We start from the raw sequence: 19,489 nt of genomic DNA, 5'->3' as shown, positions 1-19,489 counted from the left end.
CAAATGACATTTACATTCAGTATAGCACTGTGTTTGGGCTTGCTTTCATAAAGCAACTCTGCATATCTGACTAATATTTCCTGTCACGTATCACAAGATTAGTGTACAGCTGCAAAGAAAAATGCCCCAAACAATTGGCTTAGATGCTTTGCTTCATATAACACTTTTCATAAAGTTGTGTTTTGTTACTTTTATTTTTGGAAAAGCATGCTGTGCTTTCACACCTACTAAAATGTTTATTCTACAGGTTTTTTTCTTGCTTTCCTGTGATTGGCTCGGCTGCCAAGCTACAGGTCATATGAGTCAAATTAATGGCCCTGTTCAGCCTCATTTGCTCAAAGAATACAGAAAAACTCTCCACCCCCTCCCTTCCTCTTTGCATTCAAAGCAATTCATTCATCTGTCAGTACCTACAACTACATGGGCTCTGATGCAGAACCAATTACCTTGGCCCTTAGAGTCAAAATTGATCGTCTTTTTTAGTTTTAAATTAAAAACAATGTGGGGAACTAAATAGGGGTTAAGAAAGGTCTGACAACCACCTTTTGTTTTGAGTCTGTAATTGGACATAAATGTCAAAATATTATAGTCTCAGTTCAAGACTTGGGCTCTAATGTTGTGTTTTTCCTCTCAAAGGTGAATAACCGAGTGCCCTCTAACAGTGTGATTATTTTCCTCAGAGGATAAACCATTTTCCAGGAATGGGTGAGATCTGTCGGAAAGACTGCTTGGCAAGGAACATGGCCAAGTGAGTTTGAAAACATGATACCATATAAGATACATGACTGATTACAGCTGCCCTCCAGCCAAGAAAAGTTGACTTAAGCTCTTTGTTTTTGTTAATTTTCATATATCCTCTTTTTTTCCTTTAGAATGATTAAAAGTCAGCCTCAGGAATATAGCTTCATCCCCAAAACCTGGATCTTCCCAGCCGAATGCACGCAGTTCCAGAATTATGTGAAGGAGTTGAAACGAAAACGCAAGCAGAAAACGTTCATTGTTAAGCCTGCGAATGGAGCCATGGGCCATGGGTAAGTTACAGAAAACTGGAAACTGCACATCCCATTTTGCTGTGTTGTTCTGGAATATTTCTCAAAATAGAGGTTATTTGTCATTTTACCATGGGCAGCATACTGCTACAAAAGTGGAAAAGATTTCCCAGTACAATGTTGGTACTTCAGAATTTTCTATGCATGACTGATCAGAAGTCATTCATTCATAACTGAAACTAGTACAGGAGCTGCGTGGAGTTCTAATCATATGTGAATTTGGATGCAATATTTGAAATATTTGAACTTTTGCGGTTAGACTTACTGTATGTCAGGTGAGATTTAACAATAGTTTTTCCACTAAACTTTATTCTTTAATCTGTTTTTGTAAAATGTTCGGTAATGAATAATTGACTCTGAAATAATTTTTTATAATCGAATAAACAGAGAGTAATGGCAAAGTCGGTTAAGGCAAGTCATTTCGATTGGCGGCCATCTTTGAAACCCCTCTCTAGGTCTGGTTTGTTGAATTAGTGCTGGGGTTGAGATTGGTTGATAGGAGTATCATTCCATGTCTTACTCTTTGTATTGTGCCACTGCAAGCACTAATTCTTAATGTAAATTTGAAACTAAACTGTAGCCTTAATAATAACCCTAACACCAACCCTTTATCTTAATGCATAAACATTATACCTAAGCTGAAGGTGTACAGCAGCAGAAGGGGCACTAGATTTATTTATGACTGCCTTTTATCTGTTCATAAATTAATTAATATTTGTATGGTCATACGCTACAGTAAGCCGGTACTTATTAAAATGAGAAGTCATCAAAGGTTGAGTTATTGTGCCGCATTTAACAAGTGAAAGAAGATCGTCTGCTAGGCTGGAGATTAAATTTGTGAAAGAGTAGTGTGGTGAAGGAGGTTATTTTGTTTTTTCCTACATAATTTATTTTTTCAGGCCGAAAACTAAATGAATATTGTTTGTGTCTAAGCAGAGGCTTGTTAAAAACTGTGGAGGGCTAAAAGACGAGATCCCCACTGGTGCCAAATTAACCACAGCCAAAGTGGGTTTTGATTACCTGCCATCAGCCCTCATCAATCATGTCATGCAATTCAAACAACCCCATTATCCTCTACAACATAACACAACACAAGCTACTGGACGCTAAACACACACCTGAGCCAGCGGACGCCAAGCGCAGGACTAGAGACTGTGTGCCAGTACGGTGGAGATAAGGAAGATTGGCTGGTGTGCTGCTTTTGGCTGAGCACCAAATTCACATACTCTGAACTCCCTTCACAATAGCAGAAGCAATTAATATTTAATATTTAATTATAAATTAAATGTTCATATATTAAACAAAACACCTGTTAGCGATGCGTTATGTGGCATTTCTTATTGAAAACAGAATGCATTTGAAGTGTAATAAATCCTGGAAACCCTTGAGAGCCACTTATTAACGCTAGTAGAAATGAGACTCAATCACGGTAAATCATTTTTAATTGTTTTAATTGAGCAAATGGAGCAACTCAGTGTTGTGTTGGTCTTTTAGTGGCCCTTGTTCTTGTTTGGTCATTTTCTCCAATTTTGTTCTCGTACTAAACAAACAACCGTAAATGAGTCAAATGTATCACGAGTCACAGGAGAATCTTTCGTAACAACGCAATTCTAGAGAACATTCAGCTGTGTTTTAATAGTGATGAACCTCTGCATGTAATTGAAGCAAGAGCAAGCAGGCAAATTCTTTTGCAATATTTATCAGCTGACATAGCTAACAAATGAACTGTGATGTTCGACATCTTGTGGTCTTTGGAAAGTTGACGTCTCAGGTAAACGCTGAGGTCACATGGAAACCGGACGAAAAGAAACATGCAACCAATTAGGTTAATGCAGACCAATGGCCATATATTTTACCGTCAAAGCTGGTTTTTCTAAGGCCCCTTTGTTTGTTAAACATCCAGGCTTCACTTATTCATGTGTTTGGTACTGGTAAACACATCATCGTCTGTATACTATAACAGCCAAGAGCTGGAGATCTGTTCAAGCTCAGAACCAAAGGAAATAAATGATGGCAGGGCCTGAAACAGACCAAGACGTCTGGGCCTAGTCAGGGTCCAGGAACCAGCGATAGAGACAGCACCTTAATAAAGTCGCTCTCTCTGACACACTTCAGCTTTGGATTTTTTAACCAACAATAAAATATGCAGCACATTTTTGGGATATGTGCTGAATCTTATCCATTTTCTCCCAGGATATCTCTGATTCGCAATTATGAAAAGCTCCCGGTCCAGGATCACTTCATTGTGCAGGAATACTTAGACAAGCCCTTCCTCATGGAGGGCTACAAATTTGACCTGAGATTCTACATTCTTGTTACTTCCTGTGATCCACTACGTGTCTTCCTCTACAACGACGGCCTGGTGCGAATGGGTACAGAGAAATACCACACGCCAAACGAGTCCAACTTGGTGAGTTTGCATATGATAACATGTAAGTGATGTGAAAATTTTAATTCTATGTACAGTAGTAAATGGATTTACAGTCAACACGACATCAAAATAAACTCAGTTCCATTAATGGGCAGAAACCTCTACTCTATAAAACTGTCATATAGACACTTTTCACAATCCAGTCAATTCCCGATGGATACAAGCAATTGCAAATGCTGTTTCATATTGACTTTAATGCTCTTATACGTAATTGAGATAACAGACATTAGTAAGAGTAAACACCATATGTAATTGTAATGAATATGAGTGTATTGTTGCAGTTGTTACATAATAAATTTTAGCATGTTGTCAAGTTGTCACATTATGAAGTATGCATAATTCACCCATATGTAAATGATTCATATGCAAATTGTCACACTGTAAATTTAATATAAAATAATTATTGTCTAAAATGTTGCATTGTAAATCTTTGTGAAACCATTCATACGTAAACTGACACATACTAAATCTTTTTTTTTTTTTTGCATTGTAACAGATTTACTTTGCTGTAAATTTTAAAACCATTGTTTTGTAAAATGTTGCATTACATATATTCATAGAATATTCTTATGTAAATGTTCGCATTGTAAACTATCAATTATTTGGACCATAAATGTGACAGATCGTTTAATAATTGATGTACGCTCTTATGGACCTTAATTTTTTTCCTCAGAACCAGCTCTACATGCACTTGACCAACTACTCCGTAAACAAACACAATGAGAACTTTGAGCGAGATGAAACCGTGGACAAAGGCAGCAAGCGCTCGATTGGTTGGTTCACAGAGTTCCTTCGAACAAATGATTACGACGTGGCCAAATTCTGGGGTGATGTTTCAGTGAGTTGTTTTTATTTCTTTTCAATCTAGGGCTGCATGATACAATGTTTGATAATGAGACACAATGAAAGATTGTGTAATTGAAATTTTTAGCTTCTTGCCCCATGAGCAATGTGTGAAGTCAATAGAAGTTCTACAAAAATGTAAAAACTTCTAAAAATGTGTTTTCATGCTTGTCTTTATGCATATGTTGTCATCGGTTCACACACGTATCAGAAGACATTGCACACCCAGTCTTTTCTCCACATTTCCATTAACTACAGATTAATGGCTTTAATTTCATATTGCAATGCATATCACGACCCTGATGATAAGCTTATCGAGATTTGGCGTATTTTTCAGAATTCGATAGATCACGCAGCCCTACATTAATCAGCCTCCCTGGCTCCAGTTTCTCAATTGAATCAAATTTTCCTTTCAAAAACGAATCTGTTTTCTGTCAGAGTGTTACTAGTGTGACAGCTCTGCCCTTATCTTTCCTCTGTTTCTGTTTGTCGTCTCTTCCTCCTCGCTGTCCACTTCTCTCTTTTGATCTAATTGTAATTCTTTCATCTTTTCAAATGGAGAGCTCATCCACTCATTGCACACCTGTATTTATTGACCCCTTTGCCATCATTCACAAGTGTTACTTTTTACCCTGTGTGCACCTTCTCTGTAATCCAGTGCCTCTTTATTGGTCCACAAGCTGTCCTTATTTATTGAAGTAATTTCTCAGGATTAGACTCTACTGATAACTAATGTTAAATTCTCATTTATATGTCAGAACAGATATGCATGAACATTTTCAGTTTAGCTGAGGACAAACACACACACACATACTTCTTTCTTTTCTCTGTGGAGGATGCATGCTGGGATCTAACCTGCTTCTCCGGAACTGCGCGTTTGGGGTCCACGGGATGCTCAGCAAACGTCCCGCCGGTTATCTGCCCCTCATACTTCAACACAGTCTCTGTTTAATCATGCAGGGAGACCGCCGGCCTGCCAGACCTCTGATAAGAGAATACAGCAGCTGATACAGGCCGTCTGTTCCTGTCTTCCTACGATCTGCCCCTGTCTTCCCCTAGCGTGCTGTCAGTCTTTGACCTATCATGTCTCTTCAGGGAGCTGGGATGTTAATGAGTCCCTCATACGGGCTGTTTGCACATGCAATGAGATTTGTCCTCACTGAGAGTTAACACAATGTCATGCATTTCTTGTGATTGGAGCAGTTCAATTCACAACGTTCAGTTGCACTGATTGGAGTTGTTTAAATTTGTTGTGTGGTCTTATATAACAAATGCGTGTTTTGTGCATGTGTTCGCAGGAGCTGGTGGTGAAGACCCTGATAGTGGCCGAACCACATGTGCTCCATGCCTACCGCATGTGCCGCCCGGGCCAGCCACCAGGGAGCGCCAGCATCTGCTTTGAAGTTCTGGGATTTGACATAATCCTCGACCGCAAGCTCAAACCCTGGCTGCTCGAGGTCTGTTTCCACCTTCTGTCCTCAATCGGTTCACTTCTTGATCCGCCACACTTTATATACAGTATGCAGTTCACATTTGAGTGTCCTCACTTGTGGAAAGTAGGAAGGCCATTTGTATATGCTATATACTATGTACTTTTTTTTTGTCGTCATATTTTGGTCAACGGTATGTTTTAATTCAATCTCAAAATCTCAATTACTGATGGACTTTTGACAGGAATGAAAATGAGGATGTGAGGAATATAATAACAGTGTGTTAAATGCACTGTACTGTTGTTTTAACAACATACTGACTGTTAAGATGATGAATTATCTGAAAAAAAAAAAAAACGGTATGAGAAATCAAATTTACCTTGATCTTTTGACATATATGAGGTATTTGTACCTTTAAAACATCCTGTAAGCTTCATAGCTCAAAATGTCCTCCTAATTATAAACACAGCATTTATTTATTCAAGCCAGTGCGAGGTGCAAGATGACATCACCCGGGCACAAACATTTGCATAAACAGAGCCACCAGAGCAAGACATTGACGAATAGTCATCTTCTCACCATAGGCCCGACCCACTGGCTTCCAGTCGTCTAATGGCTAGGGATGGGTAATATCTCATCGTTTGCGATATACAGGTAAAAATTCTCCCCACGATAAGGCCCTGTGTCCACCAAAATGTTTTTCCCCATGTTTTATGTGGTTGTTCTCAATGGGAGCGCTGCGTTTTTTAAAACGGCAGGAGCGTGCCAAGCACTGAGTGCCTTTTTTGGACCAAATGATGAGCTGTTTTCGTGCGCCCAAAATCTTATGAACCCACACAGACCGGCGGTTCAATCCTTTCTTTCTACGTGATTCAACCACCCCTCCATCCAAAGCAAGGACCAGAGCAAGTACTCTACATTGTGTCAACATTTTAGTCAGAAACAAATTATCTACCAAATCAGATACAAGTAACAGTTTAGTGGATATTCCCAATACGTGAATCTTTGAAAACGGGAACATCATGTGCGTGTGTAGTACATGTTAGGTATGTAGACATGCGCAGTACGTCTCGATTTTAAAGGCAAGTGTGAACAAACATACATGGCCATTTTCGCAGATATGTGTTAACGTGAATCATTTTTAAAACGTTGTCTTGTATACATGAAACTTTTTAAAAACGCAAGGGAAAATTTTTTCCATTTCTGACTACATCGTTGTCATGTAAACGTAGCCTTAGAAGTACAGTATTTCTGCTTATCTTTCAGAGCTGCTCTCACATCAGCTGTAGGCCTATGAGGCCTTAAAATACTGTCTAGGTAGGCAGCTCGGCATGTTTTGTAACAAAGATATAGTAAAATGATTGCTGGACATCCCTTATTTACCCAGTTTAATTTTGTGGAAATGGGAATAGGATGCATTCGCCGTGGTCTTGCTCAAGATGCGTCCTTTTGTTCAACTTTTCATCATTTAAGGCAAAACATTCCATGTAATTCAGCTAAACAAGGGACTCCCACTGAAAGATGATCTAAAGAGGCAGTTGTTTGTGTGTTTGAAAACAGTTGGTTCCTCAGATTCTGGGGTTTGGCATTTTTTTTGTTCTGTTTCTCATTTTCATTTCCTTTTGCTGTGGTGTTCTGTAATGTTGGATGACAGTCATCTAAACAACATTTTCCAGCCGTTCCCAGCATGTACATCTTTTAACTCAACAAACATAAAGTGATTGTGCTGACTATGCCGATTAACCATGTGTTTTTCATGGTTATTGCTTAATTAAAAACATTTTAAAAATGTATAGCAACTATCAGTTTTAGTGAATTGTTAAGACACCAAACATTTATAACTCATCCCATATTTAAACCTTTATTCACGGGTGAATCATTGTCATGAATCATGGTTGAATCTGTTTAATTTTGTTTTCATTTTACAAGAAGAATAAAAGTTGCTATCACAATGTTGTTTTAGCATCATAGCCAGTGTTCAGTGTCACATGACCCTTCAGAATCATTCTGATATGCTTATGTGGTGCTCAAGAAACATTCTTTTATTATTATTATTATAAATATTGAAATCATGTTTTGCTGCTTAATGTTTTTGTGGAATCTGTGATACTTTATTGTTCAACAAGGATACATTACATTGATCAAAAGTGACATTTATAATGTTACAAAAGATTTATATTTTAAATAACTGCTGTTCTTTTGAACTTTCTATTCATTGAAGAATCCTGAAAAATGTATCACAATTTATAAAATTTTAAGCAGCAAAAACTGTTTTCAACATTGATAATAATAACCATTATATTAAATATGTAATAGAGCCATATTTTTAATATAAGGACCCTAATAGTTTGCAATATTACTGTTTTTACTATATATTTAATCAAATAAATGTGCTCACTTCTTTAAAAAAACACTGAAAAAAAAAATATTTTTTACTAGTAATGTACACATTTTGTTAACCCTTTTTTCTTATTTAGCATTATATGGTATTTAAGCATTATTTTTAATGTTTAAACATCCACCGAGGTTGATCTCATGCCGAAGGGGAAGACTAATGAAGATATAGAATTTGTAGGGCTTTCTATCTAAGCTGTAATAAGTCAAAATATTCTTTGTTTGGTTTTGATATCATTGAACAATATGCTGAGCACAGCAATCCATTCTGCAAATAATTATTATCATTCTGTCAGACAAATAGCCTGTTTGCATGTTTTTGTGTTTTGTCTGCAGTATTTTCCCATGATGTCTAAGGCCTTTGGGACGCATCACGCAGGCCATGTTTTTATGATGGTGTGTTACGATGGTGAAAAGTGCTTTCTTCTGTACTCGGTTCTAGCTGCCTCACTGTTTGAGTACATGAATGTGTCCTGTGTGAACAGTTCTTTTTTGCTCATTTGTCATTTTTGCTCAGTAAAAGTGATTTTGATGAAGCATGTTGACTGCAGACTCCCAAAAACGTGGCACTTTGAGTTTGGAATTAAATTCCTTACTATGGAATTTATAGAGTGGCCAGTTAAATACATGCTTTTTAAAAGCATTATATTTGTATAATAGATTTTTCTGTGTTATATCGGCAGACCTGCAAATTTTGGAACACTTTTGGCTTGAGGAAAAAGGCCACCTTGTGTGTTTTAACATCTGAAGTGGGGTTCCTGCACAACAGCAAGGATAAATGCTTAAATAGCAGCGCATTCACGACTGACGTTCAGCGTAAACACAAGGCTGAGTTTGCTTACACCAGAGCAAGAGCAGACTCTCTCCCCTCTTTCCTCTGTTTGACAGACACGCTGCAGAAATGTAGGTCAGGACTGTGAGTTAAGACGGTTAGGATGCAGGAATGCTGGCGCGCGTACATGTGGGGTAACGTGCCGTTTGCTAGCCCAGAAAGTTCCATGTCGGGTTTTCTGGATCGCCCGCACTTCTGTGTGGCAGTTAAAGCATGACCTAAATCTTTTAACCCAAACTTCTGGCTGCAGCTTCCATCTTACTAACCCATTCTAGAATGTAAAATGCCTTGGGATTATTATTTGATTTAATTATTTATTTTTTTGGTTAAATCCTCAGAATAATTTGATCTTTTATTAGAAACTGGAAATTTTTCACATTTTATTTTTAGCCTTTTTGACACTGGCACTTTTTTTGAAAGGGGATTTTATTAAGGGAACGAAAAACTGGATTCAAACCTACAGCTCCCATGTGAGCATCACAAGAGTATGGTGCATATGTGGTTACTGCTAAGCCATGGCTCTGAAAGAAAACAGCTTTTATTATTATTTTAAGTCAAATCATTGGGAAAGTTTGTTTTATGGTTCAGATTTTCTTTTTCTTTTATCCACCACTTTTTATTTTAGACATTTTAGAGAGGAAATATTTTAAGATATATTTTTTTAACTTTCATTTTTGGCCTTTTTGTCACTTTTTAATTGAGACATTTAATTGAGAAGAGGAGATATTATATTAAGGTAATAGATTCAGGTTGCAGCTGGATTTTAATCCAAAAAAGTGCATGTTTTTCATTTTGTTTTTAAGGTGAGTAATTGAGGAATATCTTATGTGGCATTTTTATTGTTATTTTCTGAATTTTGTGCAATTGGATAAGGTTGCAGGCAATATTGGAACTTCTATGTCCCACATGAGCACCATAGCTCAATGTATGTGGATAAAAGCTAATTTTGTTCAAGCCCCCCATTGTTTCAAGTCAAGTCATTGTGAAAGTTTGTGTCAGGTTTTAGGAACGTCTAGCGTCGAGTGACGGACGTTGCCAGCAGTTCTCCGGCGCTGTTCGTGTCTCTTTGCAGGTTTTGGGAGGAGAACACAAACTGTGGCGGTAGATGCAGTCGTTCAGCCCCAGTGATAATGATCCCTCAGTGCTACTAGCAGCCGCCACACACTCCCATCAATTAACATCCCACAAGCTCCTCACTGAGGGGGAAAAAAAGCTGTTTCTTTTTCACGCTACATTTACCGAGCGAACATTTATTTCCGATTTCAAGTGATTAGTCAAGACACATATCCACACTGCAGCGTCTGACGGAGAGAGGCAGGAGGTGTGCTTTTCTGCTGTCTGTTCTCTTATGAAACTTTCAAAGCTGACTGTCGTAATCTTAGTGGATAAATATTGGGAATTGTCCGCTACGGTATTCTTTCAACTTCCTCCATCGTCCTCTATTTAATTTCAGACGTTTTGATGGCTCACCCTTATCAGATATTCTATAAAATTTATTTCTTTGAAGCAGAAATTGTTATGATTGATCTACAATTATAATTTATTCAGTTTTTAGTGCATCCGCAGGTCTTCTGATTCTTTTATCAAGACACTTTAGTGTCTGCCGCAGTGGCAACAAAAAAGTAAAATGTAACCTCTTACTGTGACAGAGAAATGTCATATTCTTCTTTTTCTTCACCGCTTATCAAATGTTTTTCATTTTATTTGCAGTTTCCTTTTCCTCTTATTTGCAAATGAGGCTGAAATGTCAGCTGGGCTTTTACAATACCTCTAAACTGACAGCTCTTTCTTTCTCACACACACAGACACCTTACTGAGAGCTCTAAAACTTGTGTTTTTAATGGACTTCAGCTCAAATAAACATCAATTGCTCAATTGCTACACAAAACCAGCATACTCAAATACACAACAGCATTCGAATACAAACTGTAATATAAACACACACACACACACACACACACACACACACACACACACACACACACACACACACACAGTTAAAAACACACATGAACGCAAGGGGTTTCAAACTAAGGGACCCCCTGGGGGCAGCAAAGGAAACATTTACCACAGAAAATTTTTGAAAATGTTTTTACAAAAACAATTTTCCCCATTTTTAAAAAATTTATTTACCGCTTTTTGCATTCTGCTTTCTAACGACTAGTAGGAAAAAAATAATTGTGGTTATTTTATATTATTTACAGCAATAGTTTTTAACAGTAAGAAATACAAACCAAATCTGCATATAATTATTTATTTTTAGTGCTTGAACTGAAGATTTTCAGATTTTTTCTTTTCAGGTTTATACATCTAAATGAAATTGTAATAGTTGGAAGAAAATAGACACACGTAACACAAATTGAATATTTCCAAATAATATTTTAAACTGCTTTTAGTATAGTGAAAATATTTATGCTTATTTAATCACATAGTATAAATGAGTCTTTATACACAGAAATGCATATATAAAATGCATATTTTTGAAAACAAATATATAATATAATACATTTGAAAAATATCACTTTATACCATTTTCACCAATTTTGTCAGATTAAGCTCACTTTTGGATATGCATTTTTGGATTTCACATTTTAGATTTGAAATATAGTTTATAGAAATATAATGTTATAGAAATATTAACATACACACTCTAACGTAAACTAACTAAAGCCACACACACACACACACACACACACACACACACACACACACACACACACACACACACACACACACACACACACACACACACACACACACACACACACACACACACACACACACACACACACACACAAGCACTAAAACAATTCAAACTACACTCAAATGCAGTGACAAAATGGATCTAACATATTTCAAGCACACACTGTTAAACACATATGCACCTTCAAAAACACAAATTGGGTAAATAAACACTTAACACGCATTTGAACACATACAGCTAAGATGGCTCACGTTCACTCAAACACACACACACACACACACTGCAGGCAGCAGAAGCACTTTAGCTCTGGCCGAACAGCTAATGTTCTGAGGCTTTTGTACTGATTTTATCTTCTCTGCGGGTTTTATTCTCCTTCCATTGACATTCAAAACATTTGAGCCATTGATACGAGCAGGAACACAAACATGGAAACCGGAGAAACCTCACTCTCTTTAGCTCGCCTCACATCATTCGCTAGACGTGGTGAGGCACCATTGTCCACGTCTTCAGCAGAGCGCATCATTAACATGTTAATCTGGGCGCTGCTCGTTCGCAGGGCTGCTGGGAAGGTTCGTCCACTCCGCAGGTCAGACAGAAGCATCTGAGGGACTTGAATAGCCATTAGTCAAATGCTGTGGCGCAACATTGATATCACTCCCCCCTGGGCCATCTCTGTCTTTTCCCTCTCTTTTCTTTCCAGAAACTGCTCACACTGGAGCCGTTAAGCTGGCATGACGAATAATGCAAAGGCACAGCGACAGACAGAGAGAAAGAGAGAGAGAGAGAGAGAGAGAGGGAACATGGCTTCTCTGTTTGCCTCTTTCACTGAGTAGACTAGTGTCTGCATGCATGCATTTTATGTTCCAAAACTTAGTGAGTTAGCTACCTAGAAAGCATTTTAAGACAACATAGGGTGCTTCCGTCAAGACAGATGTTTCAAAATGTAAGTGGCAACATTATGCTACCTACTTTTCTAGAGTTAAATGCAGCATTGCATGTATCCCACATTAAGAAGGCAATCCCACAATACACAGTGACAAGCACGTTAAGCGACACTGTATGTATTTTATAGAAAATCTCAACCAAATTGCTCAACTTAATCATTGAAAAATGTAAACTATTGTCACCCAGCGATATGTTAAAAGTTGGATATAGTACATTCTAATTCATATAGAATATACCCACTTGAAGCAATATATACTGTATAGAAAAGTTCAAAGCTATATTTTGCACAGCTCTCTATATAAAGTTGGATATATATTATATACATACTTGTGTTTTTAATGGACTTCAGCTCAAATAAACATCAATTGCTCAGTTGCTACACAAAATACTCCCAGCATACTCAAAAACACAACAGCATTCGAATACAAACTGTAAATACACATAAATACACTTCATAATTAACACACACACACACACACACATTTTTTAAAAAGTAATTTACGACTTTTTGCATTCTGCTTTCTAAAGACTAGTAGGAAAAAAAAATAATTGTGGTTATTTTATATTATATTATGACAGCAATAGTATATATTAGTATATAATACAATAGTATGTATTATATACATACAGTAAAAAAAAAAAATCTGTTAACTTACTGTAACCCTAAAAGAAAACTTTTTGCATTTTTAGGATAAAGAAAAGTATGCTTTATATGTGAATTATTTTTTAAAGAGTGTCCGCTCTTTTCAGTGGACAAATGTATATACACAAAGTATAGCTACCGTGCCCCACTCCCCCTCACACTGATGCTGCTTGTATTTGAGTTCCATTTACACTAACAGAAATGCACTAGCAGTGATCTTCTGTCCTGTCTCTCTGATTCTGTGTGGGTTCAGTGTTATTGTGAAGACTGTACCTGCAATAACGACAAGGTAGAAAAAAACAAATTGACTTCTTTTTGTGTTTAGCTCTCGTGAAGGTTGTGTCCTTGATGCAGTTGGTTTTCTGACAATCATTAGAGAAGCAGCAAGCATCCAGGGACAGGAAGTGCTTGTCAAGTGTTTGCCAAGCGCGGGTCAAGTAGAGCTTTAAGAGCTCGTCTGCACACCCAAGATTGTCGAAAGCACGTTTATCTTATCTAATGCTTCTCTTGCTACATTCTTTTTAACATTCTTTTTCTCTGAATTAGAAGAAATCTTTAAGTCATGAGGAATACATTTTGTTCATTGATTATTTACTCTTCTTCATGTTATATATATATGTGTGTATATATATATATATATATATATTATATATATATATATATATATATATATATATATATATATATATATATATATATAATTTAATAATCTTTACACTGCTGCTGTCATACAAGGACAGTTCTGTGATTTGTGAAATCATGTGATAGCTTTGTGTGAGAAACAGACTTTTTAAATTCTTTTTTTTTTTGGATGGTGATGGATACTATGCATTTTTCTATTTTGTGTTCTGTTTATAATAAAAACAGCAACAATGGGATCTGTCGTTTTTGGGTTAACCATCCTTTAAATTTAGATTTATTGTTCAGGCCATTTTAACGTTTATGACAGCACGTAATGAAGATACTTTATTTTTTTTATATTTTTTTTTTGAGAACATAAAAAAATGGAAGAACTTTAAAAGCACTTAGTTTATTTGGTGGTTTAAAAATATTTTTAAAATCTACCAAATGCTTTCATTTTTGTTATTTAATTTTATTTATTTTTTACCACTATGAATTTGGTTTTGTGCATTAGGAATTCATGCATGAAACAGAATTTTAAAACGGCCAGCTTCCTTAAGATTCCTCACAGGATGACCATAAATTATGCAACACATTCGTCACGATATGAAAAGCCTTCTTTTCTATATAGGTACCCATATGTATCTAACACATTCAGTGTTGGGCTAAATTTGATTTCCCTAGCATGCATTAGTCGTCACACTTGCCCTTAATGAAGTCATAAAAGTTGTGGTTTACTGAGTGGAAACTCTAGGTGGCAGTGTTGCTCTGTAGTCCTGCTCTTTTCAGGTTTATTAAAAAATGATTACAGTGATCCATTCATCTGTCTATATCTGAACAAACTAAATTACTTAGCATTTTTAATGCAGTCTCACAGAAAAAAAAGAAAGAAAAAAGAAACAAAAACAAAGTAAAGGCCTGTTTCATGCTCTAAAATAAATCTCTCCATCACCTAGGTGTTTATTTGAAGAAGTATGACAGTCTGTGTGTGTTTGGGAATCTCTGATAGGGGGTCAGGTCAGCGGCTGGCCCTGAACACGCACAGAAACACTGATTGGGTTTCGCCGCTGGAAGCAGCCTCTCCAAATGCGACAAAAGAACAAAACAGTGATTGATAAGGATGCGAAATGCGATCCACACGTCTCTCTCCGCAGCTGCTCCATTAGCAGAACCCAGATCAGTATTCCTGCGTGTACAGCGCGCTGAGGATTCGAGCAAGTGTTGTTTTGTTTATCCTGATGTTGTTGTTTATCCCTCATGCATGGGATGGCGTGTTCAGTACTGCTGCATAGTAATGCATCGTGCACTTTGCATCATTTCAAATATCACATAGATTATTTAAAACTATTCTAACTTCTATGTTTCTATCCCAGAGATTTTTATCACACCTGAACCTTTAAAGCACACAAATGTTCATAAATGTACTCTTAATTTTCTCACCAGAAATATTCAAATTTTTCATAAATTACAACATAAAGGCAAATAATTAAAATCTAAGTAAACGTAATTCAAATGCATAATATTCACTGGAATGATTACACACTGAAATCTTAATCCCTTCGCTGTGGTTTCTTGGATTACTGTCAGGCCATGAATACACCAAAACTTTGAGGTTACTTGAGGTTCCTAAATTGCATGAGTTGTTTTCACAAAAACTGAGAGAAATTAAGTGTATTGATTTAACTTGATTAACTATGACCAAAAACCAGTATAGCATTTTGTTTCATGTGCAAATTATTATTATTATTATTTTTTTCAAAACCTCTCTGAATGTAATTGAAAAACCTATGACACTTGAGAAAATGTGTGTTGGGTTTTAAAGATGCATGCACTTTTTTGGATGTAAAAGAGACAACTGCAAGTGTGCCATTTCTCTTAAAAGTTTAAACACAGCAGTGTTGGCTGTTTGCCTGACCAATAGCAGATGGAGTGAGTGTTCAGGAAACACTGAGATACAAAACATGGTAGATCGTTCAGCCAAGTGTTATCTTTAAATATTATTAGAGTTTTTGCTTGTATTCTCATTTTAATTTTACTTCATTAAAAAAAGAAAAAAAAAATTATTATTAGTAATATTTCTAACCATGGACCACAAAACTAGTCATAAGGGTCAATGTTTGGAAATTTTGATTTATTTGTCATCTGAAAGCTGAATAGATAAGCTTTCCATTGATGTATGGTTGGTTAAGATAATAGGACAATATTTGGCTGAGAGACAACTACAGTATTTGAAAATCTGGAATCTGAGGGTGCAACAAAAATCTAAATATTGAGAAAATCTCCTTTAAAGTTGTCCAAATTAAGTTCTTAGCAGTACATGTTACTTATTACGTTTTGATATATTTATGGTAGGAAATTTACAAAATATCTTCATGACACATGATCTTTACTTAATATCCTAATGCTTTTTGGCATAAAAGAAAAAATTGATAATTTTGACCCGTACAATTTTTTTTTTCCGGCAATTACTACAAATATACCCGTGCAACTTAAGACTGTTTTTTTGGTCCAGGGTCACTTTTCTTTTTTAGTCTTGGTTTAGATGAGAAATATTGCATTAGCAACTAGCTACAAAAGCCCTTTACACACTTTAATTTAAGGTATAAATCCCACTATTTACTAACTATTGAATACATTTTTTTCCTTAATAAACTCCTAATTTGATGTTTATTAATAGTTAGTAAGATAGATAGCATGCTAGTTAATAGTGAGAACTGGTCCTTAAAATAAAGTGTTACCAACTTTTATATTTCATTTTGCTTAATGTTTACTTTATCCAACAAAATGCTGAAAACATGTTTTTCCAAAAATGTCTCGCAAAACAATTTTTTATTAAACGTGAAGGGAAAGGCTGTGAATTTGAAATGTGTGCATGTGCTATAATTTGACTTTTGGTCAGCTTTTAAGTCTGCACTATCATCCAGTGCTAAAAGACAAGACGCAAGCCACAATTCAGATTTTCTGGGGTCTCTTCAGAGATTCATTAATCTCAAAACAGCTGGATTCCCTGTAGTGTGACACCACGTTTGCACCACAAGTCTCAGTAAAAGCACAAAGAAGGTGTGTAAATTAAAAATCAGTCAAATCTTTTGATGGCGTCGAGGAGCTTTTGTAAAATCTACTTGCGTCATAGCGATTATTGTCAAAAGGTGTTGAATTATGAAGAAAAAGACCGAAAACATGGCTGACATCCTAAATCTGCGGGTCTCCTGCGTGGCGGATCTTGATGAGGCGCCTTTGTTGCTTTGTGAAACGGGCCATCTGCGGGGCATCTACCCAGCGAGGGGTGACGTGGCCCAGCTCGGAGAGCTAAGAAAGCGTGAGCCGGATCAGCTACTGCTGCTAAGGTTACGGCTGATACAGTAAATTCATTGATTCAGTCCACCGTTAGCCGCCCCTCCCTTCAAACCCCCCTGCGCCGCTCAGTTGTGATGTAAATATTATCTTACGGTCCTCTCCTAAGCGATCACCTTTCTGAGGGGGGCAGCTCTATTAAGAGCCCAGCGAGGGGCGGCTGTGTCTGCTGTCATCTCTCTCTGTGGCTGCCATCTTTCTCCAACCGTTTGTCCGTGCTGACGCTGAAGCACTAATGCTGTGTGTCTTACACACTGTAATGTGCAAAGCTGTACCCAAAACTCATTTTTGCCGTATCGGAGTGAGCAAATGCTTTTGCTGTTGTTTGTCATGGGCGGAATACAAAATGATCTGAGGTGAAGAAAACCCTTCAGGATACTTATCTGCTGATAAATGGAGCTGGTAGCTAAAGGAACAGTTCTCCCAAAATTCTGCCACCGTTTACTCACCCTCATGTCATTCCAAATATATTCATTTGAAAAAAAGTTACTGTATGAATGTCCTGTCAAAAGGCCTATGTATACAAAAGAGGTAAAGATGTGGGCTGTTAGCAAAAGGTTCAAAGTTTATATACCGTATAATATATAAAATGTGTAATAAACATTATTTTACCAAAGTGTCTAGTCGACGTGTCGGATAATCAATATATTTATATTATAAACATATCATTTCTGACAGCTAAAATAATAGTACCACATGAAGGAGAAATCTATTCAGTAATAATGAAAAATAATAAAGCAATAATATTATTCCTTCAAGGTGCGCTCTGTTTGAGATACAGATGATTTATTTTTCAAGTTGCCTCCAACCACTGTAACACTCTTGACTTCTTGTATAAAATGTGATATTATTTTCTAGTCTTTCTTGCTGTAGGTCTATTAATATCACAGTTAGTTTTGGCATAACATACACAACGGGTCAGAAGATTGGAATCATTATGATTTTATAATTGTTTTGAGAGAAGTCTCTTATGCTCACCGAGGCTGCATTTATTGATCAAAAATACAGTAAAAACAGTGATATTGTGTGAAATGTTATTAAAAATAAATGTTTTATTTTTGAAAAATATTTTACAATTTAATTTATTCCTGTGAATTTTCAGCATTTTCATTAGTCTAGTCTTTAGTCTTCAGAAATCATGAATGTAATGTAAAACCTTGAGAAAATGTGTATTGGGTTTTGAAGATGTTTATTTTTTTTAATGATTTTTTGATAAATAGAAAGTTCAAAAGAACTTATTAAAAAAAAGCAGTAATTGGAGATATAAATTTTACATCTCTACATTGTAAATGTCTTTGCTGTCACTTTTAATCACTTTAACGTGGCTTTTCTGAATAAAAGTATTAATTAATTATTATTATTATTATTATTATTATTTTTAATCTTTTGAACTACAGTGTCCCCTGTTTCCACAAATCAACATATTAGAATGATATTTGAAGGATCACGTGACACTAAAGACTGGAGTAAATTCAGCTTTGCCTTCACAGGAATAAACTACATTAAAACACGAATGACAATAGAAAACATTTTTTTTTTTTTTATTGTAATAATAATTCACAATATTACTCTTTTTAGTGTATTTTTGATCTAATAAATGCATCTTAGGTAATCATGAGAGACTTGTTTAAAAAACCATGAAAAAAAAAGAGAAATTATTACAAGTGTATGTTTCTTAAACTAAAATATAGCAGCATAGTTATTATTATAAAAAAAAAAAAAAAAAGATAATTACAAAAAAAAACAGTTAGTTACCCATAGGTAAGGATTAAAGCACCTGATATATTGACTCCTTGCTAATTGCCATACATTAAAATTTTCGCGCAGTCACTTTTTTAAATTTGTAGTTTTTTGAGTTTTTCTTTTGCCTCTTGCAACAATACAAACAACAAAAGATTGAGTTTCTGGTCAGCTTCTGGTTTCAAATACTGCAGCACTGAGCATGAAAGTTATGAATGAACATTACCATACATCACAGCGATTGTGCAGATATCATGAGCTGATCTCATTTCCTGTGCAGTTCTTTTTTCAGGTCCACAGAGAAAATAACTCTGGCATCTGATGAATTAGCTTGTGTTGGCAGGAATGTGACAGATTATACTAATGCACGGAAAGACATTCTATTGCTCAATTATCTCTAATTAACTGCTCAAATGATTCTGAATGGTTCTAAATGATTTAATTCAAACAAATATGTAAACCAGCATGCAAAGCTATGGTTTTCATGTGTTTAGATCGTGCTG

General features: G+C 36.1%; 1 protein-coding gene across 3 annotated transcripts in view; it reads left to right on the top strand.

Annotated features, from left to right (window-relative positions):
• The window catches only part of LOC109085108 (tubulin polyglutamylase TTLL7-like), an 82,456-nt gene that overhangs the window by 21,858 nt on the left and 41,109 nt on the right, over window positions 1–19,489 (top strand). For all 3 annotated transcript variants that reach the window (XM_042733376.1, XM_042733377.1, XM_042733375.1), the window contains 5 exons: window positions 681–748; window positions 873–1,031; window positions 3,243–3,459; window positions 4,154–4,318; window positions 5,622–5,780. In XM_042733376.1, coding sequence (XP_042589310.1) covers window positions 681–748; window positions 873–1,031; window positions 3,243–3,459; window positions 4,154–4,318; window positions 5,622–5,780 — 768 coding nt within the window. The remainder of the gene's footprint in view (window positions 1–680; window positions 749–872; window positions 1,032–3,242; window positions 3,460–4,153; window positions 4,319–5,621; window positions 5,781–19,489) is intronic.

This window comes from Cyprinus carpio, chromosome B11, assembly GCF_018340385.1.
Source record: "Cyprinus carpio isolate SPL01 chromosome B11, ASM1834038v1, whole genome shotgun sequence".
In the NCBI taxonomy this organism is placed as follows: Eukaryota; Metazoa; Chordata; class Actinopteri; order Cypriniformes; family Cyprinidae; genus Cyprinus; species Cyprinus carpio.
This window is presented reverse-complemented; position numbering and strand designations above follow the sequence as displayed.